Raw genomic sequence first — 21,154 nt, forward strand, 5'->3', positions numbered from 1 at the left:
CCCATTGTTGCACATGGCTCTTTTGCAGATGGCCCCCCCTTGTGATCCCTATTTTCCCTCCTTTGGATCCCTACTGTGGCCGGTCTGCTAGCTTAACCAATATTCTAGCTTTTTCTCCCCTGGTACCTCCCCACATTAAATGATCAGTTTAATATGAGAAAATCATCTAGGAGAATTAGATATTGATTATTATGACACTATCAATAGAGGAAGACAATGTGGAGACCTTGAGAATGTAAATGAGGTTTCTGGGAATGAGCTGCAATAGTTGTTTACCCTAGGGACCTCTGCTTGTTATGAATGATCAAGCAAGCTAAGTAGGGTTGGCAAGCTATGCCAGGCATTTTTTGGATGAGTATAAAATCACTAGATCATGCCTAAAAGATTACCCACTAGCCTCATGTATATATGTGTACATAGCCTTGCAAGTTTTGGAAGTGGCCCTGAAAAAATTCATCTACAAAGGTGTTATTTTACCAAGCTTGGGTACTGAATTTTTGGGTTTTTTGAGTCCTCAAAAAATTATTTCTAACAAATATTTTCATCTTTGCTTTATAGCTCGTGAATAGGACTTGTGCATCATGAATTATGAGCATCCAATGTGGGCGGTCTCAACTTAGAAGGTGATTGCAGGTGCATGCAACAAGGGCAATTGGGTCAACTTGATAATTTGAACTAGAAATGCTAAGGTTTAAGAATTCTAGATGTAGCCAAGATGATGGGCTTCGAGCCGTGTGTTACAGTGTGTCACTCAGTGACCGGAGCAGCAAGTTATGCTTGGCACGGGAAGTTCGTCCGAGAAGCTCTCTTGCTTTGAGGAAAATCTGGAAATTTGTGGGCACAAGGGATTTGGGAGGAATGAGGAGGAGGTTGCCATATGGTGGGGGGATTATTCCACATGGGAAGGGAAAGAGTTCTGATTGTGCTAAGCTTGATGAAAAATGAGCATATGTTTATCCACTCATGTATTATTTGAGTAAAGGGATCACAATTGTCTCAGCCGATTAAACGTCCCCCGTTATTTGAATTGATTATGGACAATTTAAATATTGCTGATGTTTTAAAAAAGGTAATGTAAAGTGACAAAAACCTCACAAAAAAAAATCACTTGAAACCAAACCCCTTACGCTTTGGGGTGAAACGGGCTTTGAGCGCCACAAGCCAATAATTAGTTGTGTCCACCTTGCGACATTGCCACTTCGCAATATGACAATAAAGCTCAGAGTTTTGTTGTTCAAGCAACTAGGAAATAATTCTTATTGTTCATTTAAATCAAAGTTGTGCCTTATCAAAGATGCATGTTTTCTAGTACGTTATCATACTACCCTTTGACTTAGCCACTTTAAATTGTAAGTTAATCTTTCATGCTCTTTTGATCTTGAACATATGTAATAAAATTCAATAAATCCAAACATATTTGTGTCTGTGTGTGTCATAGCTACCCGGAACGGAAGAATCCGGAACGGGACGGGAATGGGGAGGAGAAGGGGGAGCCGAAACAAGAACAGGGCCGGAACACACTTTTTTATCCCAAATGCCTATTTTGTCCGAACCGCCCCACTTTTTGTCGTTCCGCCTTGTTCCTCCCATTCTAGAACACCATTCCAGTTACACCCCGTTTTGGAAGGGCGTTCCGTTCCCATCTTTATTTGAGGGAACAGGGCTCGTGTGGAACGTCATTTCAAACTCTCTATTACACTGGTGTGTGTGAGTGTGCGTGCGAGAGAGAGAGAGAGAGAGAGAGAGAGAGAGAGAGAGAGAGAGAAAAAGATGAATGATTTGATTACAAAATTATGAGGAACCACAACAATTCAAGATCAATCTTTGCCCTCTAATTTCCTTCCATTGTGAAGGTTGCTAAAAGTAAAAAAATTCACTTGGCTATGGTTAAATACAAAATATTTATCTTAGTAAGTAAACAGGCTCTTACAAGGAGCAAAAAACCGCATACGATAGGTCTTTCTTACACACCATCTATTGTATCTCACAATTATCAGTTCAAATCAACCTTTGTGCATGAATTGGCCTACAGGCGGAGCAGTTGGAGGAGTAGCAATATACCCTGCATTGACAACATAAAAAATTTGTCGAGTTAATTTTACTTATCACTCCTTGGCTGTGTCACAAGAAGATTTAGAAATATTCTCATGTAGAAAAACGAAGTCTTTTTCAATGTATTTCATACAATACATAACATCATGAGCTTCTGTTCGAGAGGCACCCCATACCTAGCTAGGTATAATTGGGTGCAGGGGACCACCGAACTCCCCACCAAGGCTGGCGGTCCCCTGCCCCCAATCGTACCTAGCTAGGTATACAGTGCCTCCCTCACAAAAACTCATGATGTTGAGGTAAGTCAATGTGGGAATTATTGTGAGGATTTGCCCAAAACTTCTTTTGTGTGATAACTCGTGTCCTCAACAGACTATCCATGGTTCATGAAAATGTTGGGAGACCACGCTTAATTTCACGTTCAAGAAAGAGACTTAAAGACAAGTTTAAGTGGCTTTTAGCAACTATTTCTTGTTATACCTCCTCACTTTGTTCTAAATGATGCTATTCATGAGCATGACATAAGGAGGACATCTTACTTAAGCTAAAACATGTGAATGTCTTGGAGGCCTTTTGAGAGGGTACTTGCTGCTGTGTTTTCTCATGTTAGTTCCTGCATTAGTTGTTTACTATGTTGGCTCTTACATGACTTATGTTGGTTCATAGTACTAAGTACAACTAAAACAATAAGAAAGGGGTAAGTTACTAGGGCTACTTATGGTCCAGCTGTTTTAAAGGCTCTTCAAGATCTTTTGGCTATCTTTTTTATAAAAAAAACATTCTTCAAAAGATCAGACCTTGATTTCCAAATTAAATTTTTCTGGCTTTGGGAGATAAAATAAATTCAGCATGAATAAGGATAAAGTAGCATTTTTGTCTAACAAAAATTCAAAGTTTGACCCATATCTTAAAGTTTTAGGTTTATGTATTCTTAACGGCTTCAAAAAAATTAAAAGATGCTCTTAATTCAAAGATTCCACTCAAAAACAAGAAAAAACGATGTGTTAATCTATAATACGTAACGACAAGCAATATATGGCGAAACACATAGACTTGCAACAATATTACTTAAGAAAGATGGATACAACATTGAGAGAGAGAGAGAGAGAGAGAGAGAGAGAAGGGGGGGAGGGGGAAGCTAAAAAAACTTAAAAGAAAACGCTAAAAAAAAAATGAAAGAGCAGAAAAACACGTATCTATTTATATGGACACAAACGATCTTTTGACTTTTCATCTTCATTTACCTTTTGACTTTTTGTCTTTATTTTTCTTTTGACTTTCCACCTTCATATGTCTCTTGACTTTTCACTATCATCTTGCTTTTCATTCCTAAACTCACCCTTAACTTATGCACTTGCTATGTTTTGAAAGAATTTTTATTTTTCTCAGATTGGGACAGACCTAATAGGTTTGTGGATAAGAAAGACCTAATAGGTTTGTGGATAAGAAATATGGCATCCTTATCATTAAAGTTTCAAAGATTCAGCATGGTTTATGTACTTGAAAAAGCACCCTAAAACAAGTAAATGCTGGTGTTTTTCATATATATTTCTGACCTCATGGTCTCTATTGGCTAATGACTACCTTTTATATAAAGGCATGCTCTTCTCTACCCACAACCATCTCCTCTTGTTGGCCCGTAGCCTGCACCTACCCTTGTCCTGACATAAACATTGCCTCCCAATCAAATCAAACAACGCCGATGAGTCTAAAATGTGAATGTCCTTCATTTGTCTCCTCTATAGCAAGAAGATTTTAGAAATTTTCTCATGTAGGAAAATGGAGTCTTTTTTAGTGTTTTTCATACAATGCATAACATCATGAGATTCTGCTCGAGAGGCACCACATACCTAGCTAGGTACGATTGGGGGCAAGGGACCCCCGGCCTCCCCACCGGGCCGGCGGTCCCCTGCCCCCAATCGTACCTAGCTAGGGATGTAGGCAAAGCTTTTGGGATGATAACTTTGGACGGGTCCATGTTGCGGTTCTTGAGCTCGCGGTGTGTTTGGGAGATGGAGCAACAAAGGCAGCTGCAGTCGATGAGGACGTCGTTGGAGGGGTCCGCAGGAAGGCCAAAGCGCATGCGCATGTGCAATTATCACTATTGCGAATATTGGAGGCCACAATTTATTTTACTTGACACTATTGTGAATAAAAAACCGGCTTTAAGGCAAGCCGGTTTTAACAGTATTGTGAATAAGAAATTACCGGCTTGAATACACGCCGATTTACTTTACTATTTTGTGAATAACAAACCGGCTTCAAGACAAGCTTACTTGGTTGATTAGTAGCAACTTATAGTTAATAGAATATTTTGATTTAAAACTATAATTAACTCCTCAACTTTCTTCTAAATGATATTAAAACTTCCTTAAGCTAAAACAAGTTTTGAGCAACTAATGCCATGGAGCGGCCGAATGGCGATTTTTGAAGGGTTTTGAAGATCATTCCACTATTTTACAAAAATCATTTCTCCAAAGATCAACTCAAGATTTTTAAAGTTCATTGGTTTTGTGAGATAAATTTGCCAAAAATGCACTATATAAAGAGTCATTTTGTGAGACTATAACTAAGCCTAGGATTCGTGCATAAGTCGTTGCCGCGCTCTGCTCTATTGCATCTTGCTTGCGAGCGATCGCGGCTCACGATCAAGGAGGTTGTCGGAGGCATGTCCTGAGGGACGGGGGTCGTTCCATTGGGGGATGCGTGACCATCTTTGCGCATCTCTCTCTGTTGCCACTCCTTCTAGCCTCCCATTTTTTTTTGGATGTGAGAGAGGTCACCCTCCTTGTTCCTTCTTGGATGACAACGACGACTGGCTGGTTCTAGACATCTTCTGACTGGGGCTGTTGTAGGACTCATTGCCCGTCAAGGTCGCTGGTTGGGAGGTAGGTCATCCTAGCCGTCCATCCCGACCCCATTAGTTGATAGAATAGACGTGGAGGACTGTTGGATGCACGCCAGCTCAGTGCTCTGAATCTCAGAGGCATAGTCGACCAATATTAGGTGTCTAGCTCAGCATGCGAAATCAGAGCCTTCCTCTTCCAATCAATGCATGGCAGCTCAGCGCTCAGCGCTCAGCGCTCAGAATAATCGTTGTGTGCTCCAATGACTGCACACCAAGTCAGCGCAAGTAATAACAGAAGCAGTGGTTGTCGTTTGACCACCCACCGTCAAGGTCGGGAGTCGGGGGGCAGTCAATCTACGCCCTCCATCTACTGCACATTCTTCTGCGGAATGTGGTGCTGCAGGGCTTGGATGCACGCCATGTCAGCAGACGGAATTTACCCAGCCTTCGGACGACGAGGGACCTCGACCAACTCAGCAGGCAGAATGTGTTGAGCTGCTACCACATCAGCATCAAGAATTTGAAACTGTCGCTAAACTGTCTGGCCAATCGCTTGCGCCGTTACCTGCTCTTAGTCCGCTCAGGCTTCACTGCAGGTCCCTCCTCCTCCCGACTCTCGACGGCCGAGAAAGGACACTAAGAGTCCTTTCCCTACACCATCATCCATCTCGGCATTGAACGATGACCTGCTGACTGATCTGATTATCTTTTTGGGATTTGTAGAACTTTTCTTTTTGGTCACCTATGTCTTCCATGGCTATAGTTCGCCCGGAGTCTTTGTATCCATGTTTTATTTTAATGCAATGCCCGGAGAATAATATTTGCTATAAAAACAAGTTCAAGGGCACTTAATATTTGACCTTCATATTTTACAGTGGGTAATTTTATGTGCTTGAAAAGCACCCTATAACAAGTAAAATACCTGTAACAAAATGAACCCAACCAATGATTTGATAAGTGTAAGCCCATGACAAATACGCTCCGTTCTTTGCTTTTCAGAGTGGTTAAAATTGGTTCTAACACCTTAAACCAAAGAGTCGAAGTGTGTATCAATGAAAGGACAATCACTTTTGTGACTTTTACCCTTCCGCCAAGTTTTGGACAAATTCTCACAATAATTCCCACATTGTGACTTTCCTCAACATCATGAGCTTCTATGAGGAGAAGGCATTACATACCTAGCTAGGTACGATTGGGGACAGGGAACCACCAGCCCGGTGTTTTTTTTTGGGGGGGGGGAGAGGGGGGGGCGGTCCCGTGTTCCCCATTGTACCTAGCTAAGTATGCGGTGCCTCTTGAGCAGAAGCTCATGATGTTATGGAGCGTATGAAAAACACTAAAAAAGATTCCGTTTTCCTACATGAGAAAATTTCTACATCTTCTTGTGATGGCATGGTGTTTTGCCATGTTGCTAAGTACCTTGGGAGGGGTCCATGTTACGGTTCTTGAGCTCGCGGTGGGTTTGGGCGATGGAGCAGCAGAGGCAGCAACAGTCGGTGAGGAAGTCGTTGCAGGGGTCGGCGGAGAGGCCAAAGCGCATGCGCAGCTTCTTGCGGTAGCCGCACGTGTAGAGGCAGCCAAGACCTGTCAGCGACTCAAGGACGCAGAATATCAACCCCCCTTCACAGCACGCTGCATTAAAGACCACACCACCAATACGTCAATAATCCCACATTACAATAAAATCAATCGAGCCAGCTACTTCAGATGAACGCTATGCAGAGGCACAATATAAATCCCACATGTGTTTCCGCTGTCCAGAACATTGACTACCTGCCCCACAGGGATACACGGGCAGCAGCAACTGCAACAACCTGCTCCATGAATCAAATTAACCAATGATGAGTACTCTCTTTTTCCACATGGTAAAATCTCTATAAGGAGACCCAGCCTAACAATATTGTAGCTGCAATTACGGCACGCCTACGCACAAGAGGAGAGATCCTCGAAACAGCCACAGAGACCGGTTGTCCATTGTCCCTGCTGGGGAGCAGGAGCTGCGGCCATGGCGAGACAGAGAGAGAAAGAGGGAGAGAGAGAGCTCAGGGAGGGAGATGGCGTGAGACAGCTTTTATAGCTGATCGCACAGATGAGAGAGTGTGAGAGAGAGAGAGAGAAAGAGAGTGAGTGAGTGAGTGAGAGAGCGCACAATTGCACAAATTGCTCAATATCTCTAAACGCATGCTTGCATGCCTGTCAAAGCCTGCATACGTGACTGGTTCAAGATATTGAGCAACTTGCACAGCCGTGACTAGTTCAAAACAACTTTATTGAGCAATGCCAGCCACACACACACACACAGGGAGAGAGGCGGGGCCAGGCAGAGAATACTTATCATCGAGGTCTCCAAAGCTGTGATGGCAAAAGTCTTAGCACATCCCATGTCCTCAGTTGTACACGGGATGAAAAATTATAGCATACACCCCCTTTCTCCCAAAACGATGGTTAACTAATATGTGACCTGCGCGTTGTTGCGGCCAAGGAAACAATGCTTCTATTCTCATAGCGCTATCTTCTCTTCCAAGTGAAACACTATCAATACTCTCTTCCTACACGTATAGCCTATCGCATTTATAAAAGGGATGCATGACACGACCTCTTAATAGATGTTGCAAAGAATTCTTTGATACCAAGATTGGAAGCTTCTCATAGACATTATTTTTCATGAAGTGCTAGCCCTTGTTCAACAAACTTAGGAGTGCTCTAATTCTATTGGGGTGTGTGTGTGTGTGTATATATATTGGGGTGTGTGTGTACACACACACACACACACACACACACACACACACACACACACATATATATATATATATATATAGAGAGAGAGAGAGAAAGAGAGAGAGAGAGAGAGAGATTCCTTCACTTGGTCTACCTTGATCTAGCAATGCTACCAAGCTTGATTATAGAGATTAGATAAGTTAGCATGGTGTGAAGAGATGAAATCTAAAAGAATTCAATGTAATAATAAAACTTTTTTTTATAAATGGGGTGAGTTCTGAGATTGGTTTCAATGATAAGAACGCAATTGGATTCAATATCTCTTCTCCACTCTCTTGCTTGCTTCTATCCTTGTACATATATATGAATGTATGTATACATATATATATCTATATGTACACATAGTACACACACACACGTGTGTGTGTGTGTGTATATATATATATATATATATATATATATATATATATATATATATATGCTTGAAGCGAAGATTTGTTACATAGGTCTTGAGACATCATGATATGTTTCAATTATGTCTATATGTACACATAGTGCGCGCTCACACACACACACACACACATATATGCTTGAAGGAAAGATTTGTCACAAAGGTCTTGAGTTTGTTACGTGTGTGTCACACAGAGAGGAATCTTCTATTGTTCCAATACGGTAACTATGACATTCAAAGTTTCTATACTCCCCTCATCCCTCCCCCACCCCCCCGTCCCCAAACCCTCTAGTTGAAGTGACTATCCGAGGTGGACATTTAAAAAGGAGAAGCGAATTCCTTTTTCTCATTTTTTTGAAAAGAAAATATAGATGGCTATGATTGGTCTCTCTCTCTCTCTCTCTCTCTCTACCATCGAATAGATATTTGAGACCTCACTGGATGTTCCTACAACATTTCAAATTCTCCTTTTATCAAGACGTGTGTGTGTGTGTGTGTGTGTGTGTGTGTGTGTGTGAGAGAGAGAGAAGATGAAACAAAAATAACTTTATTCTTACCCATGTTGTGAGATATATCTTTTGGGATTGTTCCGATGGCATAAAACATTTTCTTCTTGTTCATCTTCTCTCTCTCTCTCTCTCTCTCTCTCTCTCTCCTCCTCCTCCTCCTCCCCATGAACATTCACTTTTGTTGAAGGCTTATCTTATAACTTTTAAAGTCACTTTAGATTGTTGCTACCAGCAAGCATTTTGTTATGTCTTCCTCTCTCCTCTTGCGTCATTTGTTGGACTTTGCATTTCAATACATTAAATACGGCACTTAACAATTGTCCTCTTCTTCCTCTCTCTCTCTCTCTCTCTCTCTCTCTCTCTCTCTCGCATTGATTTTAGATTGGCACCCTTGCTTGCCAAAATTTAAGGAATTTATAGATTTTAAAGCATGGCCCACATGTTAACTCTTAAAAATAAAAAGAACAAAATATCCAAGAATTGGTAAAAGGTCCATCAACTGGAAAATCTCTCTACCCATTTGGGGTGTTCTCTCTCATTGACTTTAGATTGGCGCCCTTGCCTGCCATAATTTAAGGAATCTATAGATTTTAAGCATGGCCCACATGTTAACTCTTAAAAATAAAAAGAACAAAATATCCAAGAATTGGTAAAAGGTCCATCAACTGGAAATCTCTCTACCCATTTGGGGTGTTAATGTGAGGGTTGGTCTTTGTCTGGCCTTTAATCCATTTTCTACAGGTGAAAAACTTTAGCTATCCTTTTAAAAAAACACTAATGCCAAAAAATAATATCTTGAAAATTTGAAAAGTGCGTGGGCTCAACGGTAAAATCTCTCTCTCTCTCTCTCTCTCTCTCTCTCTCTCTCTCTCTCATAAATGTACCTGTGTATGCACACATGCAATGTGATGGTCTCTCTCTCTCTCTCTCTCTCTCTCTCTCTCTCTCTCAGACACACACACATAAGCAATGTGGTGGTCTCTCTCTCTCTTTTCTAAAACATATCAATATTGGTCTTTAAAAAAGCCCCTTGAAAGATAAAACCAAATATATCTTCAAAAATTACATTTCTATTAAACAAAAGAAAATCACTAAAATTCACTTTTTTGTTATATCTTAAAAAAGTAAATTTGCATTGAGTAAAAAAACCTCCATTAAAGTTATCCCCTTTTTGTTATGTGCAATCAAACTTCTATACTCTTTATAATGCAGCTTAAAATTTTCAAGGAAGGAGAGGATGTCCACATGTCACTCCCTGGTTCATTTCAAAAAACACCTTACAAAACATCTAATTTCTTCCAATCTTACTTTTTAGAAATTAGATGTTTTGTAAGGTGTTTTTTGAAATGAACCAGGGAGTGACACGTGGACGTCCTCTCCTTCCTTGAAAATTTTAAGCTGCATTATAAAGAGTATAGATAGAAGGTGCCCATAAGAGCTGGGAGCCTGGGAGGCTGTAAGTGATCGTGCTCGTGCGCTTGCTGAGGGAGTAGGCCTAGGTCACACCTCTCTAGTGACGAAGGAGGAAAGTATAGCACGGTGACGTGAGAGATTTATACGGTGAAGTGAGATCTTGTGATTGAAACAAAGGAGGAGAGGGTTTGCTAAAATATAGCTTAGAGTAGATTCCCGCGGGTTGGAATTGACCCCAGACGTCGCTTGTGTTTAGCATTTGCACGAGCTGGAGTAACTACGTGGCAGCATTGAATGAGCTAAAGTACGTTCCCACTCTACAAAAAACGATAGAGTTGCAAGTACATTTCGTTGTTAACTGGCGGTGCGTTGTAGGGTTGACTAGACCACCCTCGTTACTCCTTGGCATTCAAGCCTCCACCTTGCAACTAGCCCATGCACCACAAACTTCTCACGCTCTGGGCCATTTCACATGAACATCGAGTTGCCAACAAGCTGGATACTAGTTGCGAACTTGAGAAGTTCCCATGGCTGGTTGCTGCCTAGGTTGCCGGTTTCACGTTGCGAACTGGTTGTGATGCTACTCCTAGGGGAGGAGGTGGAGCAAGCTGGAAACCGCAAGAAACGACAAAATTCTGTTCTCTTTTCAACTTCGCGAAGAATAAAAAACACCAATTTTCAATGTATTTGTGAAATTTTGGCTTTCCATGTGAGCTCAATACGTGCTAGCTGCCAACCGATGACCAGTTGCCAACCATTGTGCCATGTGAATTGACTCTCTCTCTCTCTCTCTCTCTCTCTCTCTCTCTCTCTCTCTCTCGCTTCCCTTCACACACAGATTTGTGGGTCTCAGTCCTGAGAATGTCCTCTCTCTCTCTCTCTCTCTCTCTCTCTCTCTCTCTCTCTCTCTCTCTCTCTCATCCGCTAGGAGTTTAGGACTAGCTGCAGGTGGTCAACCAAGTCGCCACGTGGCATTATTGCATCTTGTGCGAACACTCAACTAAAAAAGGGCAATGTTGGCAATATTGTGGGGTAGAAGTTGCACTATGAGAGATCGTGGTGTTTGCCGCGGACCATTACCGCAAAATAAGAGAGAGAAATTCAAAATGAGGAGAGAGAAATAGCTTTGTTCTTCATGCGGCGTATTACCACGTGTATTACCGTGTTTATTACCACGTCCATTACCGCCAAGGCCATAGAACCCCTTTCCCCCTCCTCTCCCATGGGTTACCATTTAAATCAAATACAACTCAAAATGTATTTACAAACTACAACTCCTACACTCTCCAGAATGCTGACTTCACTTAATCTCTCTTTCACTCTAGAAATTCTCTACATAAATCATAATACTCACAACAAAACCATTACAAATAATATTCATAAGTAGCACATAAGGAAACATTTGCGAATTCATCATATACTACACCAAAAAAAAGAATGGAGAGTTTTATTAATTCTCATCTTGTATAAGATCTCTACAAGCACTAGGGTCCATATTTAGACCCATAGTATTCAAATCAATAAACAAGTTTAGAGATTCTTCCTCCTCTCCATCACCTCCTGCAGAATCATCATCGCTTTCTCCCTCTTCCTCCTCCTCAAGATGACTAGTTGCAAGGCTTGGCTGACCTTCTTCAACTTCAACTACATCTTCCTCTGCATCTTGTGGTGATGGTATGATGGGATCAATTACTGGCTCAATGTCCATCTTTGCAAAGATAGATCTACCCCGCGGCATGACTGGAATGACATACCAAAGTCTTCTTTGATATATACATGGCACATAAAAAACCTATACATCACACACAAACAATAATCTGATATACATATATTAAATTTTTAATTTCAGTTGATTGCACATATCCTAAATTACCAGCTCGCAACTACTAGAATACACCAAGTTGTCAGTTTTTCCCCGATGGAATTGGGTGGAATCCACCATAATGAGCCCATTTTCATGTCTTTTGACCTCACTTGCAAACCATCGACACTCAAAGAGGAATTTGTGAAAAGATATGAAATCCACTTTGATTATTCTCTCTATAGTACCACAATATCTGACCTCATCTGTTGTTGTGTCAAAGTTTCCCATCACGCCACAATCGTCAGTGGTCCGACGCTCATCTATCTTGCGGGTTCGGAAATGTCGGCCTTCAGACCAAATGGAGTTGAAAGTGAGACCCTAGAATTGCTACAGACGAGAGCATAGAGAGCCCTGCAAAACACTCAAAATAGCTCATAGCAAGAAATAAACGAATAAATCTACGTACCTGTCGACTCGCACAAATCCATAATCGAGCACAATACGAACAGAGAGAGACAGAGAGCGAGAGAGAGCCCGTGCAGGCGCACCTCCTAGAGCGGAGTACTACGCCGGCACAGCGAGAGAGAAGAGAGAAGAGATGAGAAGAGCAACACAGACACTGCGTGCAATCTCCCCCCGTGCAAGAGTGACCATTTCCCTCTTGCACGTATTTGTTATATAGATTTCTTGAATGGTCAAATTGGTTACAAACTGGCCAGCCGATCATAAATGGCCAAAGCTCATAAAAGAGCACTTGAATAATAAAATGTACAATGTATATAATTTCATTCGCGTAGGCCTAGCTCGGTCCAGCAGTCATTTCCACCTGTCAGCTGCAATAAATAATAAGATATCAATTCCATAACATACCTCTCTGTTGGAAAGCAACTCTCCTCAGTTGCGAAGATAGAAATCTACAAACAATACTTGTCCAAGATAATGATTAGAAATCTGTAATAAATAGAAAAAGAAAAATCCATAAAATTAGACAACATTGCTTATGCCTGTCATCATCCACATACTACCGATTCTAGTGTCCCATACCACTAGAATAAGCAGTATATGTCATACGCTTATGAATCAGGATATCATTGGTCACACTCATCATTCAATAATCCATTGATCTCATCAATCTCAAGTCAAATTCCATAAATACTGTCGCGACAAAAAATCATCATATGCCAATTGCAAATCCCATTTCCAAACCCAAAATATCTTTCATTATGTACCCGAGTAACAAAATCATACCGGTTGCAGTGGTGGCCAGTCACTGCAGCATGATTTTGTGATCGGTGTTGCCTAAATCGGCGAATCTACACCAATAAGACATGCTGCCTAAATCGGCAAATCTGGTGACTATTGCTGCCTAAATCGGCGAATCTGCATTTTGTATAAGTGTAAAAAATCATGAATCTGCAAATTATCAATGTGCTGCCTAAATCGGCGAATCTGCACTAGGATGAGCATTTACACACGTCCTAAACCGGCGAATTTGTGTGCTTGTGACCAATGGACTAGACAAGACATAAAGGAAAAAAAAGTATACTTACTACGTTGTCAATATCAGAGTGCAGTATATCATCGAAAGACTTACAAATGGTTGTGCACTAGCCTAGAGCACCTTAGCTCGCATGAGTAGCTGCATAGCTTACTGACAAATCATCTCAACAAAAATTTCTTTCAATACAATTAGAGGGCATGACCTTAGCGGTGTAAGAGGGTATCATAAAATCGGATAAAATATGGTTAGGAGATAAGTACGAAAGCTCTAAAACTGAGTTTGCAAAATAACGTGAAGAGATTACTTATCTGACGTCCTTGCATTATGGTCTGCATAGGTTTTTGTGAATTCTTAAATGAGTTAAAGAAGTGTGACAAAAACAAGTGAAGATCATGATAAAAACCATTTGAGGAAGGTCAATCAAGATAGCGACTTTTATTTCCTTGAAATTGTGGTAAATGAAATAAAGGTAACGGTGTGGAGCAGTGCTATTGTACAACAGCTAGTAAAATATAACATTGAGTCATACAAAGAGGAGAAAACCCAAAAAGTCTTCATAATTTTATAAGTGCAAAAATTTTAAGGCCCACTTATGAATGCCTGATAGTGGACAACCAGAACCGATGAATAGAATCACAAAGAAGATCATGTGATATAAAACATTGCTTGTGTAAGTTGACCTTAATGCCACTGAAAAAGGAAAATACATTGGATAACAAATATAAAAAATGGGTGGGAACTTGGAATAGTCATGAGTAGATATGGGACTTGTTTCAAAGTGTTGTCTATCTTCGACACATACAAGAGTAATCATACCAATTGTAGTTTGGAACTGTTGTTCTTATTGCACCTTTTTCATGCTAGGAATTGTCTTCTAAGGTGTATTCGTAAAACCCTAAACATTTCTTAATGTTATCCTTGCAGTCTTCCATAAACATGAAGAAGTGGATTACTATGTGCATATTTTGAAGTAAAAAAGAATGCTACAAAATTGCCCTTACTTGAACCAGCTTTCGTTCAAGAAATAAATTGATTTATCTTAAAATAATGGAGATAGACAACAATCAATCAATAATTTCTCAATCCATGATAAATCAAATTGGTGATATAAATTAAACAAACCCCGACATAATGGGATGAACAATTGATATATAGGGATTTCGTTGAGTGTATTTTTTTAAATCTTGATAGGAGAAGGCCCTTCGGGAGATTCCATCCCGGAAGAGGATGTCGGCCAAAGTCTGTGAAGACAATTGTGGCTAAGCATCATCATCATTGATTTACATATGTTGAGAGTATTCCCCCACATGGGGCCGCTTGATATAAGCAATTATACAAGCGAATTGTGAGGTGTGCGTTACCCACAAAGTCTTGCTTGACAAGCAAACACCAACTCAGTCTATTGTTGTGTCGTGTTTTGAGACTATCTAGTCGAGGGCATACGATATGATTGCTAGTAGCATGACGCAGCCAGTACTACTCACAAGCTAAGCTATTAAGAGAGAGCGAAACGAAATGAAATGTTATATAACGCGTCTTCAAAGTCCTATGGGACCAAACTGAAACAATCTTGATGGAGTGAATACAATGTCTGGATACAAAATAAAACGAAGTAAAGTTAAAAAAAAAAAATAAAATTTAGGTTGAAACATCATCGTCGTCGTCGTCGTGACTGGGAGGATGCTTGATAGCGGCATGTTGTCGCTGAGAAAGTATTGAGGCCATTGTAGAAGAGCTTTGTCAATGTCCGTATCTGTAGGCAGTCGTCTAGGAGGAGAGAGAAATAGCCGGGGGAGCACGGGGATGGGGTGCTCTTTTGTAGAGAGACAGAGAGTTTTGAGAGTTGATTGACCTTCATTATCCGTAATATCCTCATCAACAACCTCAAGGAAAACACTACACTCGAGTGTCGGCTGTCTCTGGAAGCCCGGAACCATGCACTGATGGCCCTTCAACTCGTCGCCATGCATGCCTGGTGACAACATGGATACATCTTTGAATGAAAGTAGTGCGATGCTGGAGGGCGATCGCCAATAGTCTGAGGTCTGTGTGTAGTTGCAGGTGTGCGCTACAGCCCAAAACAAAGGTCTCCATGTGAGTATTCTGGCTAGTGTGGGCGCCAGTTGTTGCAGACGAAGGGGGAGATAAAGTGATCACTAGATGGGGAGGGGGGAATGAGGGAATGCAAATCGTTGTAGAGGCATTAGGTGTGATGAGAGGGAGACTACAGAGAGAGGTAGTTGGAGTGTGAGCGCCACACGTAGACTGGGAAGGTGCTTCTGCCTTGTGCCATGCAAGAATAAGAGAGAGAAATCAGCTGACGAGGGTGTGTGTGTGTGTGAGTGGGGGAGAGAGAGAAAATACATGCAGACTGTAGACAGAAAACAATGGCATAGAGAGATACAGTGTGTGTGGTCATGGCCTACCAATTCCATGCACACAAAAAAAACAAAAAAAACAAATGGGTGACGTGAGGGCGTTTGAGAGAGAGAGAGATAGAAAGAGTTTGACTTGTCATCTGCATGAGAGTGGTTGGCGGCCGTAAAAAAAAGACTAGTTTATAGAGAAGGTGGCGGCGTTGCTCTATTGCATGGGTAAAGTGGTGGGGCAAGCCGCTGGTTTGCTGCATGGTGGGGGCCACTAGGGTATTGGCGATGACATGTTGCATGGGTTGTTCTACTTGCGTCCAATGGTGGGCGCCAATGATGACGAGGGGGGTGGGTGAAGACGGGCGGTTGAACTGCGGTTGACATGAGAGAAAGAGAGAGAGAGAGAGAGAGAGAGAGAGAGAGAGAGAGAGAGAGAGAGAGAGAGAGAGAGAGAGAGAGAGAGAGAGAGAGAGAGAGAGAGAGAGAGAGAGAGAATTCAATTGCGCTGTGTGTGGTTGTGAGGTGATGAGAAAGAGGGAGGGTTGCTGCTCGTTAATGCACCACAACTGCATGATGCATGGCAACTAGCCGAGGAGAGAGAGAGAGAGGGACTCATCGCTAGTTGACCAAAGAGAGAGAGAGAGAGAGAGAGAGAGAGAGAGAGAGAGAGAGAGAGAGAGAGAGAGAGAGAGAGAGAGAGAGAGAGAGAGAGAGAGAGAGAGAGAGAGAGAGAGAGAGAGAGAGCGACTCACTAGTTTAGACAGAAAGAGAGATGAGGTTGGGTGGCCACCCTTTCTTCAATCTGCATGGCGGCTTATGTTCGATAAAGAGAGTGAAAAAGAGAGAGAAAAAAAAAAGGGACGACTGTTGCACCGCTGCATGCCGAGTGCGGATGTAACAACCTTAGAAGAAAGCTTTGAACTGGTGCAATTTTCACATTGAACTGGTTGAAAATGCATGCAGAAGTCGCCATGCATTAGGGGTAGTTGTGTTGGTTCTCGTCCACTTGCCTTGATTACGTGATGCAGCTAGCTAAACCTGTGATTAGCATTTGCCATTTGTCATCAGTTAGCCATCGTACTTGGTGGTGCCGACGACCATCGTTTCTGCCAGTGTTCAACGGACGTCAAAGACGTATAGTTGCAACTTCTACAAGGTTGATATGTTGGTCCGCTCCTACTGCTTTGTCTGAAGACGTTGAGATGACATGAATCCTTTTAAAATGCGAGACCTTTAAAGTCTCTTGGGGCTCCTTCCCACATTGCTTTCTTTTTAGATGCTAATGCTTGGCGTGAGACGACCACCCCTCGATAGTGCTACTGTTGTTGAATGTCACTATCCATCGAATTCTCCAGCTATTGCATGACGTCCTAGGTGATTGAGTCCGGGCTTAACACTTTTTCTTGTTCTTCTTCTTCGACTACTATACATATCCTCAATCAAATTAAGAATTCCTCTTAATCAAATATGTAGACTAGTTATTTTGATATAATAACTATTATTAGGAGTGCTAACCGCTATATTAGAAATGTTTGGGCTTTTCTCACTATAAAAAGTATTGTTAGTTCTACTCCCTTATACTAATCAGAAATTAGTTAAAAATTTATAATGTTAAGGTCTTCAAAGATTTTTCGAGAAAGAGAGAGAGAGAACAATAAAATTAGATGAAATAGAAAAGAAGTGTGTAGTTGCACTTATCTCTAGTACAAAGTTGTAAAGATCTAATTTTGCTCAGATGCCAAGTTGTAGACCTCTCTGATTGTTTGTTACCAAGAGCGTAGCCTTGGGCTCTGATACCACTGCTACAAACGGGAGCGTAGAGAGCCCTGCAAAATACTCAAAATAGCTCATAGCAAGACATAAACGAATAAACTACGTACCTGTCTGTTGGAGCCCCATTGGTCCAACTGTTGTAATGAGCCCATTTGTAAAGCATATCAAATTCCATTTTTTATGTCAAAGATGTCTTATCAGTTTGATCCATTCGTGTGGATTATGTAAATATTAGTTAGTTAGTCAGGACTCAGATTTATTCCCACTTTTGTAATCATGAGCAAGAGAACCCCATGTACATTTTTTGAGCTAAGGTGACTAAAGTATAAAAGTCACCTTAGAACCATTTTTGAAAAACATTTGAATTAATCCTTTGTTGTACGAGTCTGAGAGAGAGAGAGAGAGAGAGAGAGAGAGAGAGAGAGAGAGAGAGAGAGAGAGAGAGAGAGAGAGAGAGAGAGAGAGAGAGTGTCTTATCCTCTTTGCTACGCGCTTCTCCCTCACCAGATTCACAACACGACCACACCACTGTGATAGTCTCTCCGAGAGCTATGCGCCCACGCCACGCATTCGCCGTTTCGAGTTGATCGCGATCAATTCTTCCTCGAGCTTGTTTTGCTTGTAAGTAGCACAAACGGTGTCTGTTTTCAAAAATCAAGTGCTTCATGGAATGAGAAAGAGATTAGATACACATAGATACTGATAAACTTAAGTTTCGCCCACTTTTGGATTATGACCTGTTGGTCTCTCGCGACAGCATTCGAGATAGCTAGGGTTCAAATCTTGTGAGATTAGACTTATAGATAAGTATGTCCTAGTGAGAGGATGGTGCCTAGTAAGTTTGATGCGATTCTGAGTTCATTGGATGTGTAAACTGTGTTGTGAGAGTTAAGGGATAGGGTGGTTTGCATTCTACCAGGGTTAGTGATTGATGCATCATAAAAGTGCGTATGTGTGGATTGGTCTCAGCCTGACAAGCTAACGAGATTGCCTACGTGCACCTACGGGTTAGTCGTGTCATCGGACGATAAGTATGTTGTCTATGTCGTGCTCGTGAGTATGAACAGGGGAGTAGTTAAGCCCTAAAACATTGGCGCCGCTGCCGGGGACACAAGACCTTGAGTAGGGAGATCTACGTCACTCGTGTGATGGCTAGCCTACTTTAGTTTTGACTAGAGAGAGCTTAAACTTTTAGAACAAGATCCAGAATAGAGTATCCTGAGGTCTAGTGGATAGCCAGGAAGCCTGTGTCTTGCCGAGGGTCTGCGACTAGTTAGATTTAGTTAAATAGGATAATGAGGAGTTATGGTTTTTGGTTTTGAGTGCTTGTTATACTTGTGAAGAAATAGAGTAGAAAAACGTTGTAAAACCGCAAAAAACAAACAAAAAGAAGAAACAATAAGGCTGTTTTCTTGCCTTGAAAGCAAAACCCACCTCATATACCCTTGAAAGGGGTGAAAAGAGTCGACATTGAAATTTATGATTCAACACTCGAGAAAACATAAAAACTGTGACCAAAACACCCAAAAGAAAAAAAAAAGAAAAAAAGAAACAGGTGATTGTCATAAGGAAACACTAAGTGAACCTAAAAGAGGCCAAGATGAGATATAAACATTAGCCAAGGGTAAACTGACTGTGTCATGAGGTATGACTGATGTGCACAAGTTTAAGATGCAGTGTCATCAAATTTGCATCACTTCAAGTGCAATGGAGTTGTGAATTATCAAAGAAAAGTGAAATTTTTGAAGTGCTTGAGTTTGAGGTCAAAATAAGTCCAAACTTCACAAAACTTGGGCGATAGACTTGTATGGGCACATGGAACAAGACTATGCAAAAACAGACAAAAAATTGAGTCCCTATTGCTCACTGCCTGGTGTATCGCGATAGACTGGTGAAGGTGGTGTTTGTCTAGCAACAAGCAAAAAACCCTTACACCACAAGCTTAACACATCAATACAAGGGTACTCACAAAAATTGAGTGAATTTGAACACCAATTTTGACCCCAAAACTTCAAAACTGGTGTTTGGAGTCTGGATTCAGAGACAAGGGCAAGAAGTCTTTGACCAGATGTCCAAACAGTGCCAAAATTGGTCAATGCACTACACAAGGGGAGACTAAACTAACTGTGGGGAAAACTTTGGAAAAAAAGCTGAAAATGAAGAAAGAGCTCAGTCTATCGCGATAGAACAAGGAACTTTCTGCTGGGAACTTTTCTTTCAAATTTTCCCTAGGGAGAGCTTTATCAGGGCCTAAATAGCAGACACACCAAAATTCAAGGCATTTAGATTACTAAAGGTCAATATGAGGGTCAGATAGAGAATCAAGCTCTGACTGAAATACTAAAAGGGGACCAAAATCCAACCCAAGTGTCCAAACTTCACAAAACTTGAGGGATAGGCTATAGAGGGTAACTTGAACCCAAGGGTAAAGTCACAATTTTGAACTGACTTGTGCTGAGCAAACTGTCCGTCTATCGCGATAGACTAAGGAAGTAGTGAGTCAGACATTTTTTGCATTTTGTGACTATACTGCTAGAACATACTCTCTATATAGATCCCATCCATCATTTCATCATTGAAATTGGACCACCAGAAGACTGACTAAGTGGTTGCTGTATATACTTGAAAGATTTTTTGGTAATTCAAGGAAAACACTTGTGAATAGACTAACCATCCTTGTGTAGATCCCAAAAGGAGGTCATCACAAAGCTATACAGGAAGAAGGAGTCCAGGTAAGCTTTAAGTTTGCAACAAAGCTTTCATTCTTATGTATTTGAGGTCAGGAGCCTTTGTTAAGTCGGGAGTTAAAAGTGTCAAAAGTCAAGTTAGCACCACGTCCACAGAAGAGAGTGTAACTCAGACGACACTAGAGCCATTGGCACCAATCATTGAAGAGCGAAGTGATACTGACACTTCGTCAGAAAAGTCCTTCTTCATGATGGGGAGTCAAAAGCCAGTAGGTTTCAACGGTGAAGGACCAATGCCAGGGGGGAGCACCTCCCTACATCCTTTAAACGAAACCAAGTTCACTATAATCTTCTTGGAAGGAACTAACTCGAGGGGAGCCCTAGTCTATTCTGACTATCGGGGACACAAGTGTATCTGTATTGAAGAAAGACCGGCTCAGAGACTAGAGATAATTCGAGTCTACAATGATGGAGACAGATTCAGAGACCAAAAGGGAAACCACTATCTGATAGTAAGTAACCGTGAGGATTACAACAGATATGGGGATAACGTGGCCAAAAGGAAAATGGTTTCAGAAACCCAAGAAACGCCTCCTAACATTGATCGATCTGGAGCGCTTTTTATGTATGATAAGAAAACAACGAGAGTCCCAACCTATAATGAGAATGTAGGGATTTACAAGCATGAAAGCGAAGGAATAGTCTCTTACTTTCAATGCAAGGAACCCTACCCGAATGAATTAAGCAAAGACAAGGTTCTTTACTTATTTTCTTATGAAACTGCTATGGGAAAGGATATTGTTTTTGTTGACAGATACGGGCGAGAATACAAACGTATTCTCCCAGAAGAGGTTGAAAAGGAAACAGTTCCGGGAGCATCGACCTATGGCCCCGACGAGGTACCAAGAGCCACCTACTCCCCTAGAAAGTCGACTAATCCCTTTTCAAAAGAGTATGATGCTACCTCACATTCTACCCGACCACCGACGACCAACTACCAGGACCAACCAGCTACTCAGCCATCACTGC

At 41.4% G+C, this 21,154-nt stretch overlaps 1 protein-coding gene across 2 annotated transcripts; it reads right to left on the reverse strand.

Annotated features, from left to right (window-relative positions):
• Window positions 1-1,759: 1,759 nt before the first annotated feature.
• On the reverse strand, window positions 1,760-7,122 carry LOC147454637 (cell number regulator 2-like). 2 transcript variants are annotated; one of them, XM_086516525.1, is made up of 4 exons: window positions 6,832-7,122; window positions 6,643-6,714; window positions 6,320-6,532; window positions 1,760-2,062 (listed from the first exon to the last, which is right to left on the reverse strand). In XM_086516525.1, exons 1-4 carry the CDS (start codon window positions 6,905-6,907, stop codon window positions 2,004-2,006), a joined length of 420 nt encoding a protein of 139 aa, XP_086372651.1. In that variant the 5' UTR covers window positions 6,908-7,122; the 3' UTR covers window positions 1,760-2,003. The 2 variants fall into 2 exon arrangements, with proteins under 2 accessions (XP_086372651.1, XP_086372652.1); XM_086516526.1 differs by lacking the exon at window positions 1,760-2,062 and adding an exon at window positions 4,534-5,724.
• Between the last annotated feature and the right edge of the window lie 14,032 nt (window positions 7,123-21,154).

This window comes from Adiantum capillus-veneris, chromosome 7, assembly GCF_014529385.1.
Source record: "Adiantum capillus-veneris isolate H3 chromosome 7, ASM1452938v2, whole genome shotgun sequence".
Taxonomy (NCBI): Eukaryota; Viridiplantae; Streptophyta; class Polypodiopsida; order Polypodiales; family Pteridaceae; genus Adiantum; species Adiantum capillus-veneris.

What these genes read in the sequence shown, in the direction of transcription:
- LOC147454637 (XM_086516525.1), bottom strand. Translation starts at nt 6,907, where the DNA reads ATGGCCGCAGCTCCTGCTCCCCAGCAGGGACAATGGACAACCGGTCTC. An exon ending in TTTCGAGGATCTCTCCTCTT is followed by an intron (nt 6,715 to 6,831) that starts GTGCGTAGGCGT and finishes TTCATGGAGCAG; the next exon opens with GTTGTTGCAGTTGCTGCTGC. An exon ending in TCTGGACAGCGGAAACACAT is followed by an intron (nt 6,533 to 6,642) that starts GTGGGATTTATA and finishes TCTTTAATGCAG; the next exon opens with CGTGCTGTGAAGGGGGGTTG.